At 45.5% G+C, this 19,222-nt stretch overlaps 1 protein-coding gene across 1 annotated transcript in view; it reads left to right on the top strand.

Annotated features, from left to right (window-relative positions):
• grik3 (glutamate ionotropic receptor kainate type subunit 3) overlaps positions 1–19,222 on the top strand; it is a 579,584-nt gene that overhangs the window by 294,926 nt on the left and 265,436 nt on the right. Inside the window, exon 9 of the mRNA XM_033045484.1 lies at positions 5,536–5,649. Coding sequence (XP_032901375.1) covers positions 5,536–5,649 — 114 coding nt within the window. The remainder of the gene's footprint in view (positions 1–5,535; positions 5,650–19,222) is intronic.

Raw genomic sequence — 19,222 nt, 5'->3', positions numbered from 1 at the left:
GGACTGTCTTATGAAGAAAGACTGGATAGACTTGGTTTATACTCTCTAGAATTTAGGAGATTGAGAGGGGATCTTATAGAAACTTATAAAATTCTTAAGGGGTTGGACAGGCTAGATGCAGGAAGATTGCTCCCGATGTTGGGGAAGTCCAGGACAAGGGGTCACAGCTTAAGGATAAGGGGGAAATCCTTTAAAACCGAGATGAGAAGAACTTTTTTCACACAGAGAGTGGTGAATCTCTGGAACTCTCTGTCACAGAGGGTAGTCGAGGCCAGTTCATTGGCTATATTTAAGAGGGAGTTAGATGTGGCCCTTGTGGCTAAGGGGATCAGAGGGTATGGAGAGAAGGCAGGTACGGGATACTGAGTTGGATGATCAGCCATGATCATATTGAATGGCGGTGCAGGCTCGAAGGGCCGAATGGCCTACTCCTGCACCTAATTTCTATGTTTCTATGTTTCTATGAGAGGAGATCTTATAGAAACATGTAAGATTTTTAAGGGATTGGACAAGCTAGATGCAGGACAAATGTTCCCAATGTTGTGGGAGACCAAAACCAGGGGTCACAGAGAGTTGTGAATGTGGAATTCTCTGCCACAGAAGGTAGTGGAGGCCAATTCACTGGATGTTTTCAATAGAGAGTTAGATTTAGAGCTAACGGAATCAAGGGATATGGAGAAAAAGCAGGAACGGGGTAATGATTTTGAATGATCATATTGAATGGCGGTGCTGGCTCGAAGGGCCAAATGGCTTACTCCTGCACCTATTTTCTATGTTTCTATGAACCTTCTTGTGACTTGAAACGTCACCCATTCCTTATATCTGGAGATGCTGCCTGTCCCGCTGAGTTACTCCAGCATTTTATGTCTATCTTCAGCGTAAACCAGCATATTCAGTTCCTTTGTACACAATGCATTCTAAAGTCTTTTTAATCTTCATCAATTCACTTCCTATTTCATCTTTCTTGATGATAATTTTAAATCGAAAATCCGTCATCTCCAGTTTCCTACTGAAAGAGCTTTATCGGAATTCTTCATTATTTAAAATACATCTAACCTTATCATTTCAAGCTTTTGAACATTGTTGCTATCACTCTGATAAACCTCTGCTGTAAACTTTACAGACAACTATACAGGTAGACAAAAATGCTGGAGAAACTCAGCGGGTGAGGCAGCATCTATGGAGCGAAGGAAGTAGGCAAAGTTTCGGGTCAAAACCCTTCTTCTGAAAAAGGGATTTGACCCGAAACGTTGCCTATTTCCTTCGCTCCATAGATGCTGCCTCACCCGCTGAGTTTCTCCAGCATTTTTGTCCACCTTCGATTTTCCAGCATCTGCAGTTCTTTCTTAAACAGACAAAAGAGAGAGAGAGGAGGGGTAGGAGAGAGAGGGGGTGGGAGGGGGAGAGAGAGGGGGGAGAGGGGGGGGAGAAAGGGAGAGGGGGAGAGAGAGGAGGGGAGAGAAGGGGGCGAGAGAAGGGGGAGAGAGAAGGGGGAGAGAGAAGGGGGAGAGAGAAGGTGGAGAGAAGGGTGAGAGTAAGAGAGAAGGGGAGAGAGAGAGGGGGGGAGAGAGAGAGAGAGGGGGAGAGAAAGAGAGAAGGGGAAAGAGAGAAGGGAGAGAGAGAGGGGGGAGAGGGGGGGGGGAAGGGAGAGGGGGAGAGAGAGAGAGGAGGGGGAGAAGGGGGAGAGAGAAGGGGGAGAGAAGGGGGAGAGAAAGAGAGAAGGGGATAGAGAGAAGGGAGAGAGAGAGGGGGCGAGAGGGGGGGGAGAAAGGGAGAAGGGGAGAGAGAGAGAGGAGGGGAGAGAGAAGGGGGAGAGAAGGGGGAGAGAAAGAGAGAAGGGGAGAGAGAGGGAGCGAGAGAGAGAGAAAGGGGAGAGAGAGAGGGGGAGAGAAAGAGAGAATGGGAAAGAGAGAAGGGAGAGAGAGAGGGAGAGAGAGGAGGGGGAGAGAGGAGAAGGGAGAGAGGGAGAGAGAGAGGGGAGGGGGAGAGAGAGAAGGGAGAGAGAGAAGAGGGGAGAGAGAAGGGGCAGACGGGAGCATGGGGGTCATTTTCCCACACAAGCCATAGGTGACCGGGCAATCTGAACCCAAGCACCAAGTTGTAAGCGACCGAAGGTGCGCATCCCTCGGGACAGCCCGCACTCTCCCACAGCCACCCTCCGCGGGTCGTGTGGAGCGGAGGTGTGGGACAATGTCCATTCCTCCACAGTGATATGATGGACGCGGGGGTCTAGACCAATCGCTGACAAGTCCCGCGCCCCGGCAACGTCATGTCCGTTATTGACTTTTCTGTTGAGCGGCAGTCGGTTCGTTGGCCTGTAGGAGACGCCGCCTTTCGGGTAGGTGGCATTTCAACAGAGCGGCCATTCGGCAAGTTTGCTTTTAGGCGACGCAGCTTTTCAGTTAGTTGGCTTTTAGGCATCCCATCCTTTCGGTTAGTTGGCGTTTCGTCTTCGTACTCTTTCGGTTTTGTGGCGTTTCGGCCTCGTTTCCATTCGGTTCTTTGGCTTCGACTTCTTTGCTTCGGCTTCTTGTCCGTCGGCGCCGCACACATATGAACCTATGGCTGTAACACAGAACCAGGATAGTTAGCTGTTCGAGCTCATGTCTCTGATCAGATTTCCAGTCTTCCTCCAGCTCTTTCAGAATAAGCCCCAGTTCTTCTCTTCTGTCAATCCGGCCATGGGGAACAACAGATGCTCGAATCTTGCATCGGGCACAAAGTGCTGAAGTAACCCAATGGGTCAGGCAGCATCCCTGGAGGACATAGTCTCCAATCTGAAGCAGGGTTCCAACCTAAAACTTCATCTATCCATGCCCTCCAGAGATGCTACCTGACCCTCTGGGTTACTCCAGCACATTGTCTGGTACATCCTCTGGATCTTCTCCAGAGCCAGCACATCCTTCCTGAGATATGGTACCAATAGTTGCTCAAAATACCCCAAATGCAGCCTGACCAGCACCTTATAGAGCCTCAGCATTGCATCCCTGTTGTGTCTTTGCTAGTCTCTTCTTGGTTCAATTTGCACCATTCAGCTGGATCACTTGGTGTGGGAGCAGACTCCACAATCCCACCACACTGGGGAAATAATGTTTCTTGTAAGTTCATATTTCTTGGTGAGTACCTAATATTGATTGCTCCTTTTAGTTTGGTTTAGTTTAGTTTAGAGATTTAGTGGGGAAACAGGATCCACCGATCCCCGCACACTAACACTATCCCACACACTATGAACACATCAATTTTACCAAGCCAATTAGCCTACAAACCTTTGTGTGGGAGGAAACCGGAGCTCCCGGAGAAAGCCCATGCAGGTTACAGGAATAACATACAAACTCTGTACAGACAGCACTTGTAGTCAGGATCAAACCTGGGTCTCTGGCGCTAAGGCAGCAACTTTACTGCTGCGCCGCTGTGATCCTATTTGCATTTTCATGACATATTCTTCCCTGTGTTTACTAGTTTCCCTGGATCTAATGTCCTTTCTGTAATAAGGTACGCATTGGTTTTACTTGGTCTGGCAGCTGGGTTAAATGTACTATTGACTCAATATATATTTGTTCCTCCTTGCACTTTCTTACTTGTTTTTTCTCTGTGTTTATTGATTTCCATGTATCTAATGTCCTTTCTATAATAAGGTGTACATTAGTTCAACTGTTGTCTCGGAGCAACAGATATAATGTACTAAAAGCAGAGGGAATAAAATCACACAAAAGGTGGAATTCTTAATACATGTTCAGCTCAGAGCCCCAAGGGACAAATCAGGCTGTGAGACCACTAATCAACAGATAGATGTAACTTCCTAACAAAGGATTAATTGGATTTCTGTAGACATAAGGAACTGGAGATGCTGGGATTTTGCATTGAACACAAAGTGCTAGAGTAACTCAGCAGTCAGGCAGCATCTCCGGAGGACATGGATAGGTGATGTTTTGGGTTGGGAATCTTCTTCAAACTGATGATAGTGGTGAAAGAAAGCAAGAGGAACGTGGAGATGGGACTAACATCAGGAATGATGGTCACATGAGGATAGGTTTGCTTGGCAGATGTGGGTGGAGCATGGTCAGGGATGAAAAGATAAAATGATGCGAGATAAAGAGATAAGGAGAGGTGTGAAATATGAAGCTAGAGGAAAGGGGAGACAGAGAAAAAGGAAAAGATCGGGTGGGTGAGAGGGGGGGGGGGGGGGGGGTTGTGTGTAGGGTGGTTGGGGGGACTTCAATTTCAATGTCATGTGGGGGTGAAGGGGTGGGTGTTGAGAGGAGGAGGGGGGGATGGGTGTGGTTGTGTGGGTGTGGGGTTTGGGGTTGTTTGTAGGTTGTTACCCTAAAAATTGGGGATTTCAATGTCCATGTCATTAGGCTGAAGCTGCTCAAGCAGAAGAACTGCACTTGCAAGTTATCTATAGAAAAATGTTTTAGTTTTAGTTCAGTTTAGCTATTGTTGTTACGTACCAGGGGTACATGAAAAGCTTTTGTTTGCATGCTATCCAGTCAAGGAAAATACTATAGATGAGTACCACCAACCCATCCACAGTGCACAGATAAAGGATTACGGGTACAACATTCAGTGCAAGCTAAAGTCCAACAAAATCCGATTATAGGTCTCCAATAAGGTAGATGGGAGGTTAACAACATACTCTAGCTGGTGAGAGGACAGTTCAGTTGCCTGATAACAGCTGAGAAGAAACTGACCCTGAATCTAGAAGTATGCTTTTTCAAACATTGTGCTGGGGGAAGGGAGACGAGGGAGTGGCCAGGCTGAGACTGGTCCTTGATTATGCTGGTGGAGAACGTACAAACTCCGTACAGACAGCATCCATAGTCTGGATCGAACCTGGGTCTCTGGTGCTTTAAGGCAGCAACTCTATGACTACACCACTGCGCCGCCCTGCTCCCAGCACTCGTTCCCAGTCAGGCTGTGTCTCACACTCCCATCCTTGGAGGCAATGACATTAACCCAATGGAAACACACCTTCATGTTGTAGACCGGACCTGCTTTGTCCCGTTGCATCTTCTGGGATGTTTTTTGCCTGATTAGGAGACAAACATGACTCCTGGACCGAAATATGGGGGTGTAGGGAAGGGAGATCTTCAGTCTGACGAAGATCTCAGTCTGAAGAAGACTTTCAGTCTGAAGAATTGTCTCGACCCGAAGCGTTACCTATTCGTTTTCACCTAATGCTGCTTGACCTGCTGAGTTACTCCAGCACATTATGTCTATCTTCGGTAATTTTCACTGGTTTTATTTAGTTTATTGTCACGTGTACTGAGGTAGGGCGAAAAGTTATTTTTTGCATGCTACCCAGTCAGCAAATAGACATTGCATGTATGTACTATAGATTATACTATATACTATATATTATATATTATAGTATTTACTATAGATCACCATCAAGCCATCCACTGTGTACAGATAGATACAGATTTCAAATTTCAGTTTACAAATAATACTTGCCAATTTCTCTCCATTACTCCACCCGAAACCCCTTCCATAGCTCATCTCAGTAAATTCCTGTTGTGGTCTTTTCTCTTGCAGGTTGGAACCTGGGATCCAATCAACGGCTTAAATATCACCGAGATGTCCAGAAGCAGAAGATCGAACATAACCGATTCGCTGACAAATCGCTCACTGATTGTGACCACAGTCCTGGTAGGTGACCCTGCCACACAGTTCCTCTTCTCACCTTGAAAACATGAAGTAGAATTTAGTTTAGTTTACAGATAAAGCACGGAAACAGGCCCTTCGGCCCACCGATCTCAGAGAAAACCCAGGCAGTCACAGTGAGATTGTACATAGACTGTACAGACAGCACCCGTAGTCGGGATCGAACCCGGGTCTCTGGCGCTGCAAGCGCTGTAAGGCAGCAACTCTACCACTGCGCCACCGTGCCGCCGTTATAATTCTATATTAAAGTAATAGATTCATAGAATCATACAGTGTGGGAACAGGCCCTTCGGCCCAACTTTCCCACTTTAGCCAACGTGTCCCATCCACAGTAGTCCCACCTGCCTAAGCTAAACCCATATCCCGCTAAATATGTCCTATCCAAATGTCCCAATCTAAATGTTTCTTAATCGTTGCGATAATACCTGCCGCGATGATCTACTCCGGCAGCTCGTTCCATACACCCACCATCCTTTGTGTAAAAAAGTTACTCCTCAGATTCCTATTAAAACTTTACAACCACCTTAAACCTATGTCCTCCTGTTCTCGATTCCCCTACTCTGGGCAAGAGACTTGTGTGTCTATGCGTCTATTCCACTCATAATTTTGTACACCACTATAAGCCTATATTCCAAGGAATTCATTTCCAATCCTAAAATTAACAAACTCTTAATAATCCAAAAGTCAAATACAAATCTTTAACCGATTTTTCAAGCTTTTTAATCTATAACACTTGGAGAAAGAAAATCCATATTTTCTTTAATTAACTTCAAGTTATGATCAATTTAAGTCCATTGTTCAAAGAATCTGGCCAATTTCATTGAAATTCTAAAATTATTATTCATACTATTACACAGTAAAAACATTCCCATTTTGACAAATGAATCAATATCTATCAAAATACTTTAGACTGTAGGCTTTAGACTTTAGAGAGACGGCGTGGAAGCAGGCCCTTCGGCCCACCGAGTCTGCGCCGACGAGTGATGTCCCCACACACTAGCACGATCTAATGCACTATGGACAATTTACAATTTACAATTGCAGAAGCAATTAACCTGCAAACCTGTACGTCTTTAGAATGTGGAAACCGGAGCACCCGGAGAAAACCCACGTGGTCACAGGGTGAACATAAATCTCCGTACAGATGGCACCCGTAGTCTGGTTCGAACCCGGGTCTCTGGCGCTGTGGGGCAGCGATTCTACTGCTACGCATTGTGCCGCACTACAAAACTTACAATGTTATTTATTACATTTCTACCTTTGGAACAAATGGAAATAGGACAAACCTGATTGGTTCCATAATAAATTATTGAATTCAATGTTAATTTTGCAGACTACCAGAGAATAATTTTGCTTATTTGTAACCCTTAGTACAACAGAGGCCAGCGGGTGGGAACTTTCACCTTGCTGAAGGTGAAGGTTGAAGACAGAAAGGACAAATCACAACTGAAATGTTATGGTGTTTTGTGATCCCTTCCCTACTCAAGAATCAAAAGTGTTTAATATGCACTTGAACAATGAAATTGTTGCTTACTGCAGCTTTTATAGGCACATTAACACATCAACACAACAAATAAACAATAATACAATAAATTATAAGTTATTGTAGGTCACCATGCCATAATAATGTGAGCCAAAGTCCATAGACCACACAATAGTACACTACAGGAACAGGCCCTTCAGCCCATAATGTTTGTGCCGATAATGATGCCCAGTTAAATTGATCTCATCAATCTGTACATGATCTGTATTCCTCTACTCCTTGCACTTCCATGTGCCAGCCTGAAAGCTTCTTAAATACCAGCATGCCTCCACCACCACCCCTGGCAGTGCATTCCAAGCCCCCAAAAAACTTGCTCCGCACATCTCTATTAAACTTTCCCCTTCTCAACTTATAGCTGTGCCGTCTAGTGTTGGACATTTCCGCCGTGCGGGAATGGTTCTGACTGTCTACCCTATCTATGCCTCTCATCATTTTATATATTTCTATCAAGTCTCCACTCAACCTCTGGACGTTCCAGAGAAAACAACCCAAGTCTATCCAACCTCTCCCTGTAGCTGAAATCATCTAATCCAGGCAACACTCTGGTAAACCTCATCTGCACCGTCTCCGAAGCCTCCTGATGCAATGCAGTGCAACCACTACACAAAGTTTGTCGTGTTTGATGCTGAGGTAGTGTTGTGGTTCGTGTTGTGCTGCCTGATGGTTGATGGAAACATAGAAACATAGAAATTAGGTGCAGGAGTAGGCCATTCGGCCCTTCGAGCCTGCACTGCCATTCAATATGATCATGGCTGATCATCCAAGTCAGTATCCTGTACCTGCCTTCTCTCCATGATCCCTTTAGCCACAAGGGCCACATCTAACTCCCTCGTAAATATAGCCAATGAACTGGCCTCAACTACCTTCTGTGGCAGAGAATTCCAGAAATTCACCACTCTCTGTGTGAAAAATGTTTATCTCATCTCAAGAACATATAACAATCTTAAGGGATTGGGCAGGCTCGATGTAGGAAAAATGTTCCCTATGTTGGGGGAATCCAGGACCAGGGGTCACAGTTTAAGAATAAAGGGGAGGCCATTTAGGACTAGATGAGGAAAAAAAATTTCCCCAGTGAGTTTTGAATCTGTGGAATTCTCTGCTACAGAAGGTAGTGGAGGCCAATTCTCTGCCACAGAAGGCAGTGGAGGTTTTCAAGAGAGAGTTAGATTTTGCTCTTAGTGCTAACGGAATCAAGGGATATGGGGAAAAAGCAGGAACAGCCATGATCAGCCGATAACATTGAATGGCTGTGCTGGCTCGAAGGGCTGAATGGCCTACTCCTGCACCTATTTTTTTACATTTCTATGTTTCTATGATAGGAAAGATGGAACATTAGTCTGAAGAAGGGTTCCGACCCAAAACATCAACATCACCTATTCCTTTTCTCTAGAGATGCTGCCTGACCCGCTGAGTTACTCCAGCATTTTGTGCCTACCTTTGATTTAAATCAGCATCCGCAATTCTTCCCTACACAATGTAACTAAACGGATAGTTAAAGAGGAAAAACCTCTTCACCCAGAGAGTTGTGAATCTGTGGAATTCTCTGCCACAGAAGGCAGTGGAGGCCAATTCACTGGGTGTTTTCAAGAGGGTTAGAAATAGCTCTTGGGGCTAACGGAATCCAGGGATATGGGGAAAAAGCAGGTACAGGATACTGAGTTGGATGATCAGCCATGATCATATTGAATGGCGGTGCCAGCTCGAAGGGCGAATGGCCTACTCCTGAACCTATTTTCTATGTTTCTATGACCCAAAACATCACCCATTCTTTTGCTCCAGAGATGCTGCCTGTCCTGCTGTTACTCCAGCATAGTGTGTCTATCATCAACTTAAAAGTAAGATGCACACATTTTTTCCAATAGTCTATCTGCTGCTTCTATGGAACCCTTTCCCTCTCTTTCACTTAGTTTTGCAGAGTATATCGACGTGCGCACTTTTACATCCTTTCAAGGTCTATTTAATTCCTCTACGTTGAACGACAATCTCCCAACTTGTCTGTTTTGCAGAAGCCTTTCGTAGTTCATTTTCCCCAAACATAAATATTTGGTACCGTTTCTTTACTCCAGCTCCACATCTAATAACTGCAGGGATTTTACAGAGTAATGAGGTTCTGTTTGAAATTCCTGTATATATATAACAGGACCAATGCTGACAATGAACCTAGAACAGTACAACACAGGAGCAGGCCGCGTGGCCCACAATGTCCATGTTGAATATGATGACTAGTTAACCTGCATGTGATCCACATCCTTCAATTCCCTGCATATCTATGTGTTATTTTAAAGTCTCTTAATTAAGTCTGTCTCCTCCACCATCCCTGGCAGTGCGTTCCAAGCACTCATCACCGTCTGTGTAAAACAATGTGTCTAGCACATCTCCTTCATATTTCGTCCCCTCACGTTAAAGCTGTGCCCTCTCATCTTTGACGTTTGGTCGGCACAGTGGCGCAGCAGTAGAGTTGCTACTTAAAGCGGCAGAGACCCAGATTCGAACCTGACTACAGGTGCTGTCCATACGGAGTTTGTACGTTCTCCCCGTGACCACGTGAGTTTTCCCAGGGTGCTCTGGTTTCTTCCCACATTCCAAAGAGATTAATTTAGTTTTGTAAATTGTCCCTAGTGTGTAGGATAGAACTAATGTATGGGTGATTGCAGATTCAGTGGACCAAAGGCCCCATTTTCCAGCTATAGCTGTAAACTAAACTAAAATTTTGAAAAAGATTCTGCCTGATTACTCTTCCGACACTTGTATTGTCAACAGGCACACAATGTGTGTCCTTTGGCAATTGTTAAGGGGCAAGGGAGGGAGGAAGTGGATTCAAGATTCCCATCTCTAAGCCCTTTGTCTGGAACAGATCAGTGGCTTTGTGTTGGAAGGAACTCTAGATGCTGGTTTAAACCAAAGATAGACACAAAAATCTGGAGCAACTCAGCGGGTCAGGCAGCATCTCTGGGGAAAAGGAATAGATGATGTTTTGGGTTGGAACCCTTCTTCAGACTAATGTTCCATCTTTCCTATCATAGAAACATAGAAACATAAAAAATAGGTGCAGGAGTAAGCCATTCAGCCCTTCGAGCCAGCACCATTCAATATGATTATGGCTGATCATCCAAAATCAGTACCCCGTTCTTGCTTTTTCCCATATCCCTTGATTCTTTTAGTTCTAAGAGCTATTTCTAACTCTCTTGAAAACTCCACTGCCTTCTGTGGCAGAAATTTCCACAGATTCACAACTCTCTGGGTGAAAAGGTTTTTCCTCTTTAACAATCCATTTAGTTACATTGTCTAGGGAAGAACTGTGGATGCTGATTTAAATTGAAGATAGACACAAAATGCTGGAGTAACTCAGCGGGACAGGATAGCAGGACTATGGATAGAAGGAATGGCTGACGTTTCAGGTCGAGTCTGAAGAAGGGTCTAGACTCAAAATGTCACCCATTCCTTCTTGCCAGAGATGCTGCCTGTCCCGCTGAGTTACTCCAGGATTTTATGTCTGTCTTCCAGTTGCTTTAAGTTTCCAGTGAAGAGAATTTTGAACACAATATCTGCCTCAGAGAATGAAACATCCAGGAGTGTCTGTAAGAAGTGAGAATATTCATAAAGGGATGATAACTGATAATTAATATTCTGCTATATGAGTGTGGCATTTGGAAAATTACAATATGATATTCAGCAGCATAGTATAACCATCATTAAATCAAACAGCATCTTCTTCTTTACTTTTACTTTTTAAATTTTTTACACAAAGGGTGGTGGGTGTGTATAGAATGAGCTGTCGGAGGAGGTCGTTGAGGCAGTTATAGTCACAACATTTACAAAATATTTTGACAGATACCTGGATATGATAGGTGTAGAGGAATACGGGCCAAACATAGGAAGGTGGGACTAGTGTAGTTGGGTCATGTTGGCTGGCGTGCTCAAGTTGGGCCAAATGGCCTGTTTCTACACTGTATGATACTGTCACATAATTAGCATGCTGAAATGAATGAGGTTATAGGCTGGCTCATCCATCCACAAAGCTTCTCCATCAATTACAAAGTGCTGGTTGGTGGACTATGATGAACATCTCAACACATGCCCCCTTGAGTGCAGTGCTAACAATTCATAAGAATCTCAATACCATCCTGGATAGTAGGCAACCCCACCTTCCAATGTCCTAAACATCCTGGGGGCAGCACAGTGGTGCAGCGGTAGATTTCCTGACTTTCAGCACCAGTGACGCAGGCTCGATCCTGACTACGTATGCTGTCTGCAGGGAGTTTGTACATTCTTCCCGTGCCTGCGTGGGTTTTCTCCGTGTGTTCCAGTTTCCTGCCACACTCCAATGACGTACATGTTTGTAGGTTAATGAGCTTGGTAAAATTATAAAATGGCCCTAGTGCGTGTGGGATTAGGTTAATGTGCGGGGATCGTTAGTCGAAGTGGACTAGGTTGGCCGAAGGGCCTGTTTGCGCTCTGTATCTTGAAACTAAACTAAACTAAACTAAATCTGCACCCTCTACAACACTGGTGTATTGTTCCTTCAGTGTGCACCATCTATCAATATATGGCCGTATCTTAGACATACCATGTGGAATCAGGCCCTTCGGCCCAACTCCCTCAGGCCAATCAAGAAGTCCCATCTAAGCCAGCCCCATTTGCCAGCATTTGGCCCAAATCATTTTAAAAGTGTCCCATCCATGCACCTAGCATATTTTAAATGTTATGCTATCAGGCAGCTCATTCGATATACCTACCACCCTCTGAGTGAAAAAGCTAGCCCTGAGGTTCCGATCAAAACTTCCCCACTTTCATCTTAAACCTGTGTCCTCTGGGACATGATTCCCCTTCTCTGGGTGAAAGACTCTGAGAATTCACCCTATTTATTCCCCTCATGATTTTATACATGTCTATAAGATCACCCTATAGCTTCCTGTGCTCCATGGAATAAAGCCCATGTCTTACTGATGCAATAATTAAGAATTGCAATGATTAATTAGGAAATATTTGTGGAGGTAACATATTTAATTGGTTGCTACAAGAATGTAGATAATGACATGACTACATTGTATTTACCGTATATGTCATTATATAAACATGTTTTGGGGGGAAAGACACTACCATCTAGGGTCGCATGGTGGCACAGCGGTAGAGTTGCGGCCTTGCAGCGCCAGAGACCAATTTAGATCCTGACCTCGGGTGCTGACTGTACGGAGTTTGTACGTTCTCCCTGTGACTACGTGGGTTTTCTCCAGGTGCTGCAGTTTCCTCCCACACTCCTCAATGTACAGCTTTGTAGGTTCATTGGCATCGGTAAAACTGCAAATTGTCCCTAGTGTGTAGGATAGTGGGCGGGGTGATTGCTGGTTGGTGTGGGCTCGGTGTACCGAAGGGCCTGTTTCCGTGCTGTATCTCTAAACTAAACTAGTGTGTGATCGGGCGATCACTGGTCGGCGCGGACTTGGTGGGCCGAAGGGCTTGTTTCCGTGCTGTATCTCTAAAGTCTAAAGACATGCTGGTTTACTGAGCCAGATTTGAAGTGGCCAAATTCAACATTGTCACTTAAAAATATAATAATGGAAACTCAAACATTTGTTTTCCAGTGAAAATTGCAATGTTAGAAAGGCACTGCCTCATACACCTTGCATGCATGTGTACGCAGTAGAAAATAACTGAGATTTGTCAAGATTGTCCAAAAAAATACACTTCAGAAGATATTGTAAATGCAGTTTCTATTTTGTGAAAATAACGCTTCTAAGATGTATGATGTAGATTATTAAGCCTCTGCCAGGATGAAAAAGTAGTTTTAGCAGAGAGTGAGAAAAATATTTCACATTTCCCTGAAGTAATCTACACGCCATAAACCTTTGAAATTGAGAGCGCCCTCAGTGGAAAATGCTGGCCGAGAATCTATTATTGTTCTGAAGAGTTGCCTGAATGGGATGCCCTGTTTATTTTCAGTATCAAATTTTCTGTTACAATGTGAATCTGCAGTTAGCAGTTCTCATCAAATAATCCAGGTACGACTTCAGAGAAAAGTGTATTGATTGTAGTCATCATGCTGAGAATGGTAGAGGTTACGGAGAGAAACATCCATTCCAGTAATTCAGTAAAACCCAATTCTGCTGCAGAGAGCCACAATTAATCTTTGTCTTAGCGAAATGTAACACAGCAAAAGGAAGGCAGGGTAATAATAAGCAGGTTAGCAACCTCAGTAGGGTTTGACATGAATACAATTTGTGCACTAATTCATCGGATAGAATGAGAGATGTTCTCCCAGTCGGTGTGTTCCTTTATCGACAAACTTAATGCTTTCTTGCGGGGATGACTGAGTATTGTCTCAGTATTGACTCAGTATTGCTTTAATAAATGCTCTGAATTTAAATTTCAGAAGTGAAAATCTCTTCCAGCACAGGGTAGTTTCACCAATATGATTGTTGACAGATAGGGTGGCACAGTGGCGCAGCGGTAGAGTTGCTGCCTCACGGCACCAGAGACCTGGGTTCAATCCTGACCATGGGTGCTGTCTGTATGGAGTTTGTACGCTCTCCCCGTGACCGCGTGGGTTTCCTATGGGTGCTCCGGTTTCCTCCCACATTCCAAAGACGTGCAAATGTGTAAGTTAACTGGGTTCTGTAAATGTTCCCTAGTGCGTAGGATAGAACTAGGGGTGTACGGGGTAATCACTGGTTGTCGTGGACTGATTGGGCCGAGGGGGCCGTTTCCATGCTGTATATTTAAACGAAACCAGACTAAAGTGTTAAATAACTATTACACAAGAGCAAGTCATGAAACCAAAGCACCCCCAGAACTTCTTGTGCAGATAAAGTAATACATTTGCTATTAATATTTCAGTGGACACAAGTTCATTTGCAACTGTTCTGGATATAAATGAGAAACTTTCATCCAACATGCAATTTCACAGCTTCTGAGAGAAACCCTAGTTGTGATAATGCAATTGTTCACATTTGGAGTTTCTGGTCATTTAAATTGGGCTTGATGTTAATGGTCCTAACTTTTACGTTATCTCAAATACCAGGGGCTACAATGCCGTCAAGGTCAACGCTCCTTCAAGTCCAAAGGCAGGAAGAAAGTACAGAATTAGCATTTGAAGAGCTATCCTTAGGGGACATTGTCAAGCAGCAAACATTATCAAGAGCAGCAAAAATAGACTCCAGTATGCATTGAGCAAAAAACATAGTGCTGGAGGGACTCAATGGGTCAAACGGCATCTGTGGAATTGAAATGGGCAGGCGACGTTTTGGATGAAGTCTGAAGAAAGATACCAACCCAAATCATTGTCTGCCCATTTCACTCCACGGATGCTGCCTGACCAGTTGAGTTTCTCCAGCACTTGGTTTTTAATCAGGATTTAAGCATCTACAGAGTCTCTCTTGAGTCCTCAACCATGCATTGATAGCTTTCACTTCTTTCGTGTCCATCATCTATGTTTCCAACGTTCGGGCAGGCTCTTGCACAGTGGACAGCCTTTTTGTTTGCCACGCTAGATCTTCCAGGCAGCATTGTTCACCAATAAGTAGGCATCTTAGTAGGTGTGGCATGGATTGTACAGATGTTTCACATTCACATTCTGTGTCTGCCATATCTGCATAGTGCTCATATTGGTCTTGCTTCGGCCCATCCCTGTATGAAGCTTATAGAGGGACTTCCAGGTCTTCCAGTCACACCTGTGACCAGGTGGGAGCTGTTCCTTGGTGGGGATTGGCATCTTTACGTGGTGGTGGTGGTTTTCACTGCGTTTCTTTTCCCACAAGGCTAGTCTGGTTGCTTGAGGTGACTGTGACAGTGGCTGGACTGTATGGAGGAAGCTCTTCCTCGACTTCAGCCGTTTTGGGGATGGGTGATGGGAGTGACGGGAATGGCGGGCTTCCCCAACTTGCCCGCTACGTTCAGTCCTACCGGCGACTGATCTGCGGATTCCTGGTGGAGCAATACCGGCCAAGACATGCAAGCTATCCCCATCCGTTGGTTTTAGGCAGCCAGTGCATCTGCTGCTGTTATTAAGGGCGGCATCAACTTTCTTCGCATGAGATGATCTCTCCCAAACATGACAAGCATACTCTGCAGCAGAGTAGCACAGCGCAGAAGCAGTTGACCGCAGTGTGGATGCATTGGTACACCACGATGAGTTTGCCAGCTTGCGTAGGAGGCTGTTCCTCATCCTCACTTTGCCCTTCACCCTTTCGATGTGTTGCTTGAAGGAGAGGTTTCAGTCCAGAGTGACCCCAAGATAGACAAGGTACTCACAGTGCCCCAAAGGACAGCTTCCTCCCGGCTTTATGATTACAAAGGTGGAACAGGCAAACTTGGGTCTTAGCAGGGTTTGTCATCAGTTGGTTGTCCTTGTAGTATTTCTACTGCTTTCACTGAACCTTTCATCTGCTAAAGTATTTTTAATAAAAATAACCATAAAGTCACCAAAGATATATCATAATCATAATCATACTTTATTAGCGAAGTAAGTTTTGCACCATATACGAGGAATTTGATGTGCCATACAGTCATACCAATAAAAAGCAACTGAACACACAAAATACATTTTAACATAAACATCCACCACAGTGACTCCTCCACATTCCTCACGGTGATGGAAGGCGAAAAAAAAGTGAGATCTCTTCCCTTCTTCATTCTCCCGCAGTCGGGGGCCTCGAGCCCTCCGTTAACGTGACAATCTTGGCTCCCGTGGCTAACGGTCGGGCCCTCCGCGTTGGGGCGATCAACCTCCCGCATCGGGGGGATCTCATCTCCCCCCGTGCTGGGCAATTGGACCCCGGGTTGGGGCTGGTTAAACCTCCTGCGACCCTTGATGTCCTCCCGACAACAGTCTCTGTCCGAGACTGCGAGCTCCTCGACGTTGGAATGCGTAGGCCACGGTTGGAGCATTGATCCCAGGCAAGGGATCGCAGGCTCCGAAGGTAAGTCCTTGGCCCCGCGGTGGGGTTCATAGTCATTCTCGAGCAAGGCCTCCAGCTCCTTGATGTTAGGCTGCAGAGCGACTGGAGATACCATCCGGAAAACAATCGCATCTCCGGCAAGGTAAGAGATTGATAAAAGTTTCCCCGACCCCCCCTTCCCCCACCCCCCCTTCCCCCACCCACCCACCCCCCGCATAAAACAAACCAGAGAACATTAACACATACTTTTTAAAACACACAAAAGATAACAATAAGATGAAAAGACAGACAGACCATTGGCGAGGCTGCCATCGCTGACAGCGCCACCAGTAGACGCCATGGGTCCCTACTCTTCGACCCATGAATCCACACAGACCATCAGCCACCCATTTACACTCATTCTGCATCAATCATTTTAAAATGGTGTCCCACCCACATTCTCACCACTCTCCCCAGATTCTATCACTCACCTCCACACCAGGGGCAATTTACAGAGGGCCAATTAACCTACAACCCCGCACGTCTTTGGACTGAAACCGGAGCACCTGAAGGAAACCCACACGGTCACACGGAGAGCATGCAAACACCACACAGGCAGCACCTGAGGTCAGGATTGAAACTGGGTCTCTTGTGCTGTGAGGTAGTGGCTTTACTAGCTGTGCCAGACATAGTTTTGTGAAAGTATCTCTAGTTCTGATGAGATTGAAGATAGAATTAAGGAGTTATGCTGACTCCAGAGAAGTTATTCAAACCATTGTATCCATGCCTAGTCCTTGAGGGACAATCTCTTGCTCTCGAGACAACATTTTCCCAACTCTGTCAAAACAGTTGCAAATGAATTTGTGTTCACTATTATAGTAATTCCCACAATCACACTGCTGGTAGAGCTGCTGCCTCACAGTGCCAGTGACACGGATTCAATCCTTACCTAAGGTCCTGTCTACGTGGAGTCTGCAGGTTCTCCCTGCGACCACATGGGTTTCCTCCCAGTGCTCTGGTTTCCTCCCACATTCAAAGATGTGTTGGTTTTATGGGTGAATTGGACTCTGTAAGTTGCCCCTAGTGTGTGAGATGAGAAAGTAGGAGAACATAGAACTAGTGTGAATGGAGGGCCTGGACTTGGTGGGCTGAAAGGCCTGTTTCCACACTGTATCTCTGAAATAAGAAGGAATGGGTGTGATCTTTCAAGCCCTTTGATCTACCCCATTCTCACTGTGCTTGTAAATAGGGAGTTCCAGATTACTAGCAATCACTGAGTAGAAGTAATCTTCCTTACAAAACCCTGCATCTTTAGGCCTTTATTTTAATTTGTGTCTCCTCGTCCTTGAAATTAATCACTAAATTTAAATTCATACAAGAGTCTGATGAAGGGTCTTGACCCGAAACGCCACCTATTCCTTTACTCCAGAGATGCTGCCTGACCCACTGAGTCTGTGGAATTCTCTGCCTCGGAGGGCGGTGGAGGCAGGTTCTCTGGATGCTTTCAAGAGAGAGCTTGATAGGGCTCTTAAGAATAGCGGAGTCGGGGGATATGGGGAGAAGGCAGGAATGGGGTACTGATTGGGGATGATCAGCCATGATCACATTGAATGGCAGTGCTGGCTCGAAGGGCCAAATGGCCTCCTCCTGCACCTATTGTCTATTGTCTATTGAGTTGCTGCAGCATTTTTATGACTATCTTCACAGAATTCAAATGCTGCATATAAGACATGCAGCTGGATGTTTATAGGTTACTCAGTAAGATAAATTATAGACTGTAATAAAGGTAAGCTTTGATATATTTCTGAGTAATATTGAAGGATAAAGTCCATCATGTTACCCTCTTCCTGATATTTTTGAGCATGTTCATAACTGATGAGGAGGCACAGCGGTAGAGTTGCTGCCTTACAGCGCTTACAACGCCAGAGACCCTGGTTCGATGCTAGCTATGTGTATTATCTGTATGGAGTTTGTACGTTCTCCCCGTGACCACATGGGTTTTCTCCGAGAACTTCGGTTCCTCCCACACTCCAAAGACGTACAGGTTTGTAGGTTAATTGGCTTGAAAATTTAAACATTGTCGCTAGTGCAGGATAGTGTTAATGTGTGGGAATTGCTGGTCGGTGCGGACTCGGTGGGCTGGAGGGTCTGTTACCTGTAAATTAAATTTGCAGTAAACCTCTGTCTCTGCACTTCCTTTCCCTCTGACTATGAAGGTAATAAGATACCATTCTCACCAAACCAGAGGACAGCACACCACACCATCCTTACAGTCTCAAATGAAAGTCATTCATCAGAAAATGACAGATGGCCTGTTTGCAATTTACCACCCATTGATATTACAGGCTGGCAATTAAGAATGTGCCCTTGATTTTCCAATTGGTGGCTGAGATCCCTAAGCAAATGGTTCCTTTTCAACAAATTGTCAAATCCTGCGTGAATTCTTGCTTAAAGGAACTGTCATTCCTCGCTATTCTTTCTCAGAGTATCTCATCCTTCTGCCACCCTTCCACTACCAGTGCCCACATAACTAACTTTCTAAGTCGTTGTGTCCACAAACACCATGGCATCACTGGCTGTTGATGAAGCTGCTCCTGGCATTTACAGTTCTTCTCCTTTCCAAACAAAGGTAAATAAGCAAGTTCGGTATTCCGACTGCACATGCCCAGGTCATAGGTCACTGTAGATTAACATTGGATCAAACCGGGTCTCCTGCACTGCGAGCGCTGTTGAATTGCTACTGGAGTTAGCGACACTAGTTCTCCCTTCTCCACTGGTCCATGCAGAAGGGCGGCCAGACGTGCCCATCCCTGTGGCCCTGGACTTGCAGCCGGGGTGGTGGGGGGGAGAAAGCCCCTCTCCCGTTCCCCAGTCCCGGCCTCCTCTCTCCTGCCAACTATCCCTTTGACCGCCGCTCCTTTGCGGGAACCGCAGCTCAGCGATTCCCGTCACTGCACCGACTGCGGCCGGAGCTCCGGGTCCAGGGAGAATCGTACCTGCCCTCCCCCGCTGCTGCTCCGGTGCCGGGGGGACCAATCGACAGCCACTGGAAAAGGCGAGAGGCAGAGCCGACGGTCACCTGCCCTCCGAGGTCACTCTGTGACCTGTGACGATGCCAAGGGATTCGGGTCCCATTCGCTGT

This window comes from Amblyraja radiata, chromosome 27, assembly GCF_010909765.2.
Source record: "Amblyraja radiata isolate CabotCenter1 chromosome 27, sAmbRad1.1.pri, whole genome shotgun sequence".
Classification (NCBI taxonomy): Eukaryota; Metazoa; Chordata; class Chondrichthyes; order Rajiformes; family Rajidae; genus Amblyraja; species Amblyraja radiata.
Note: the sequence above shows the minus strand (reverse complement) of the source record. Positions and strands in the feature narration are given on the sequence as shown.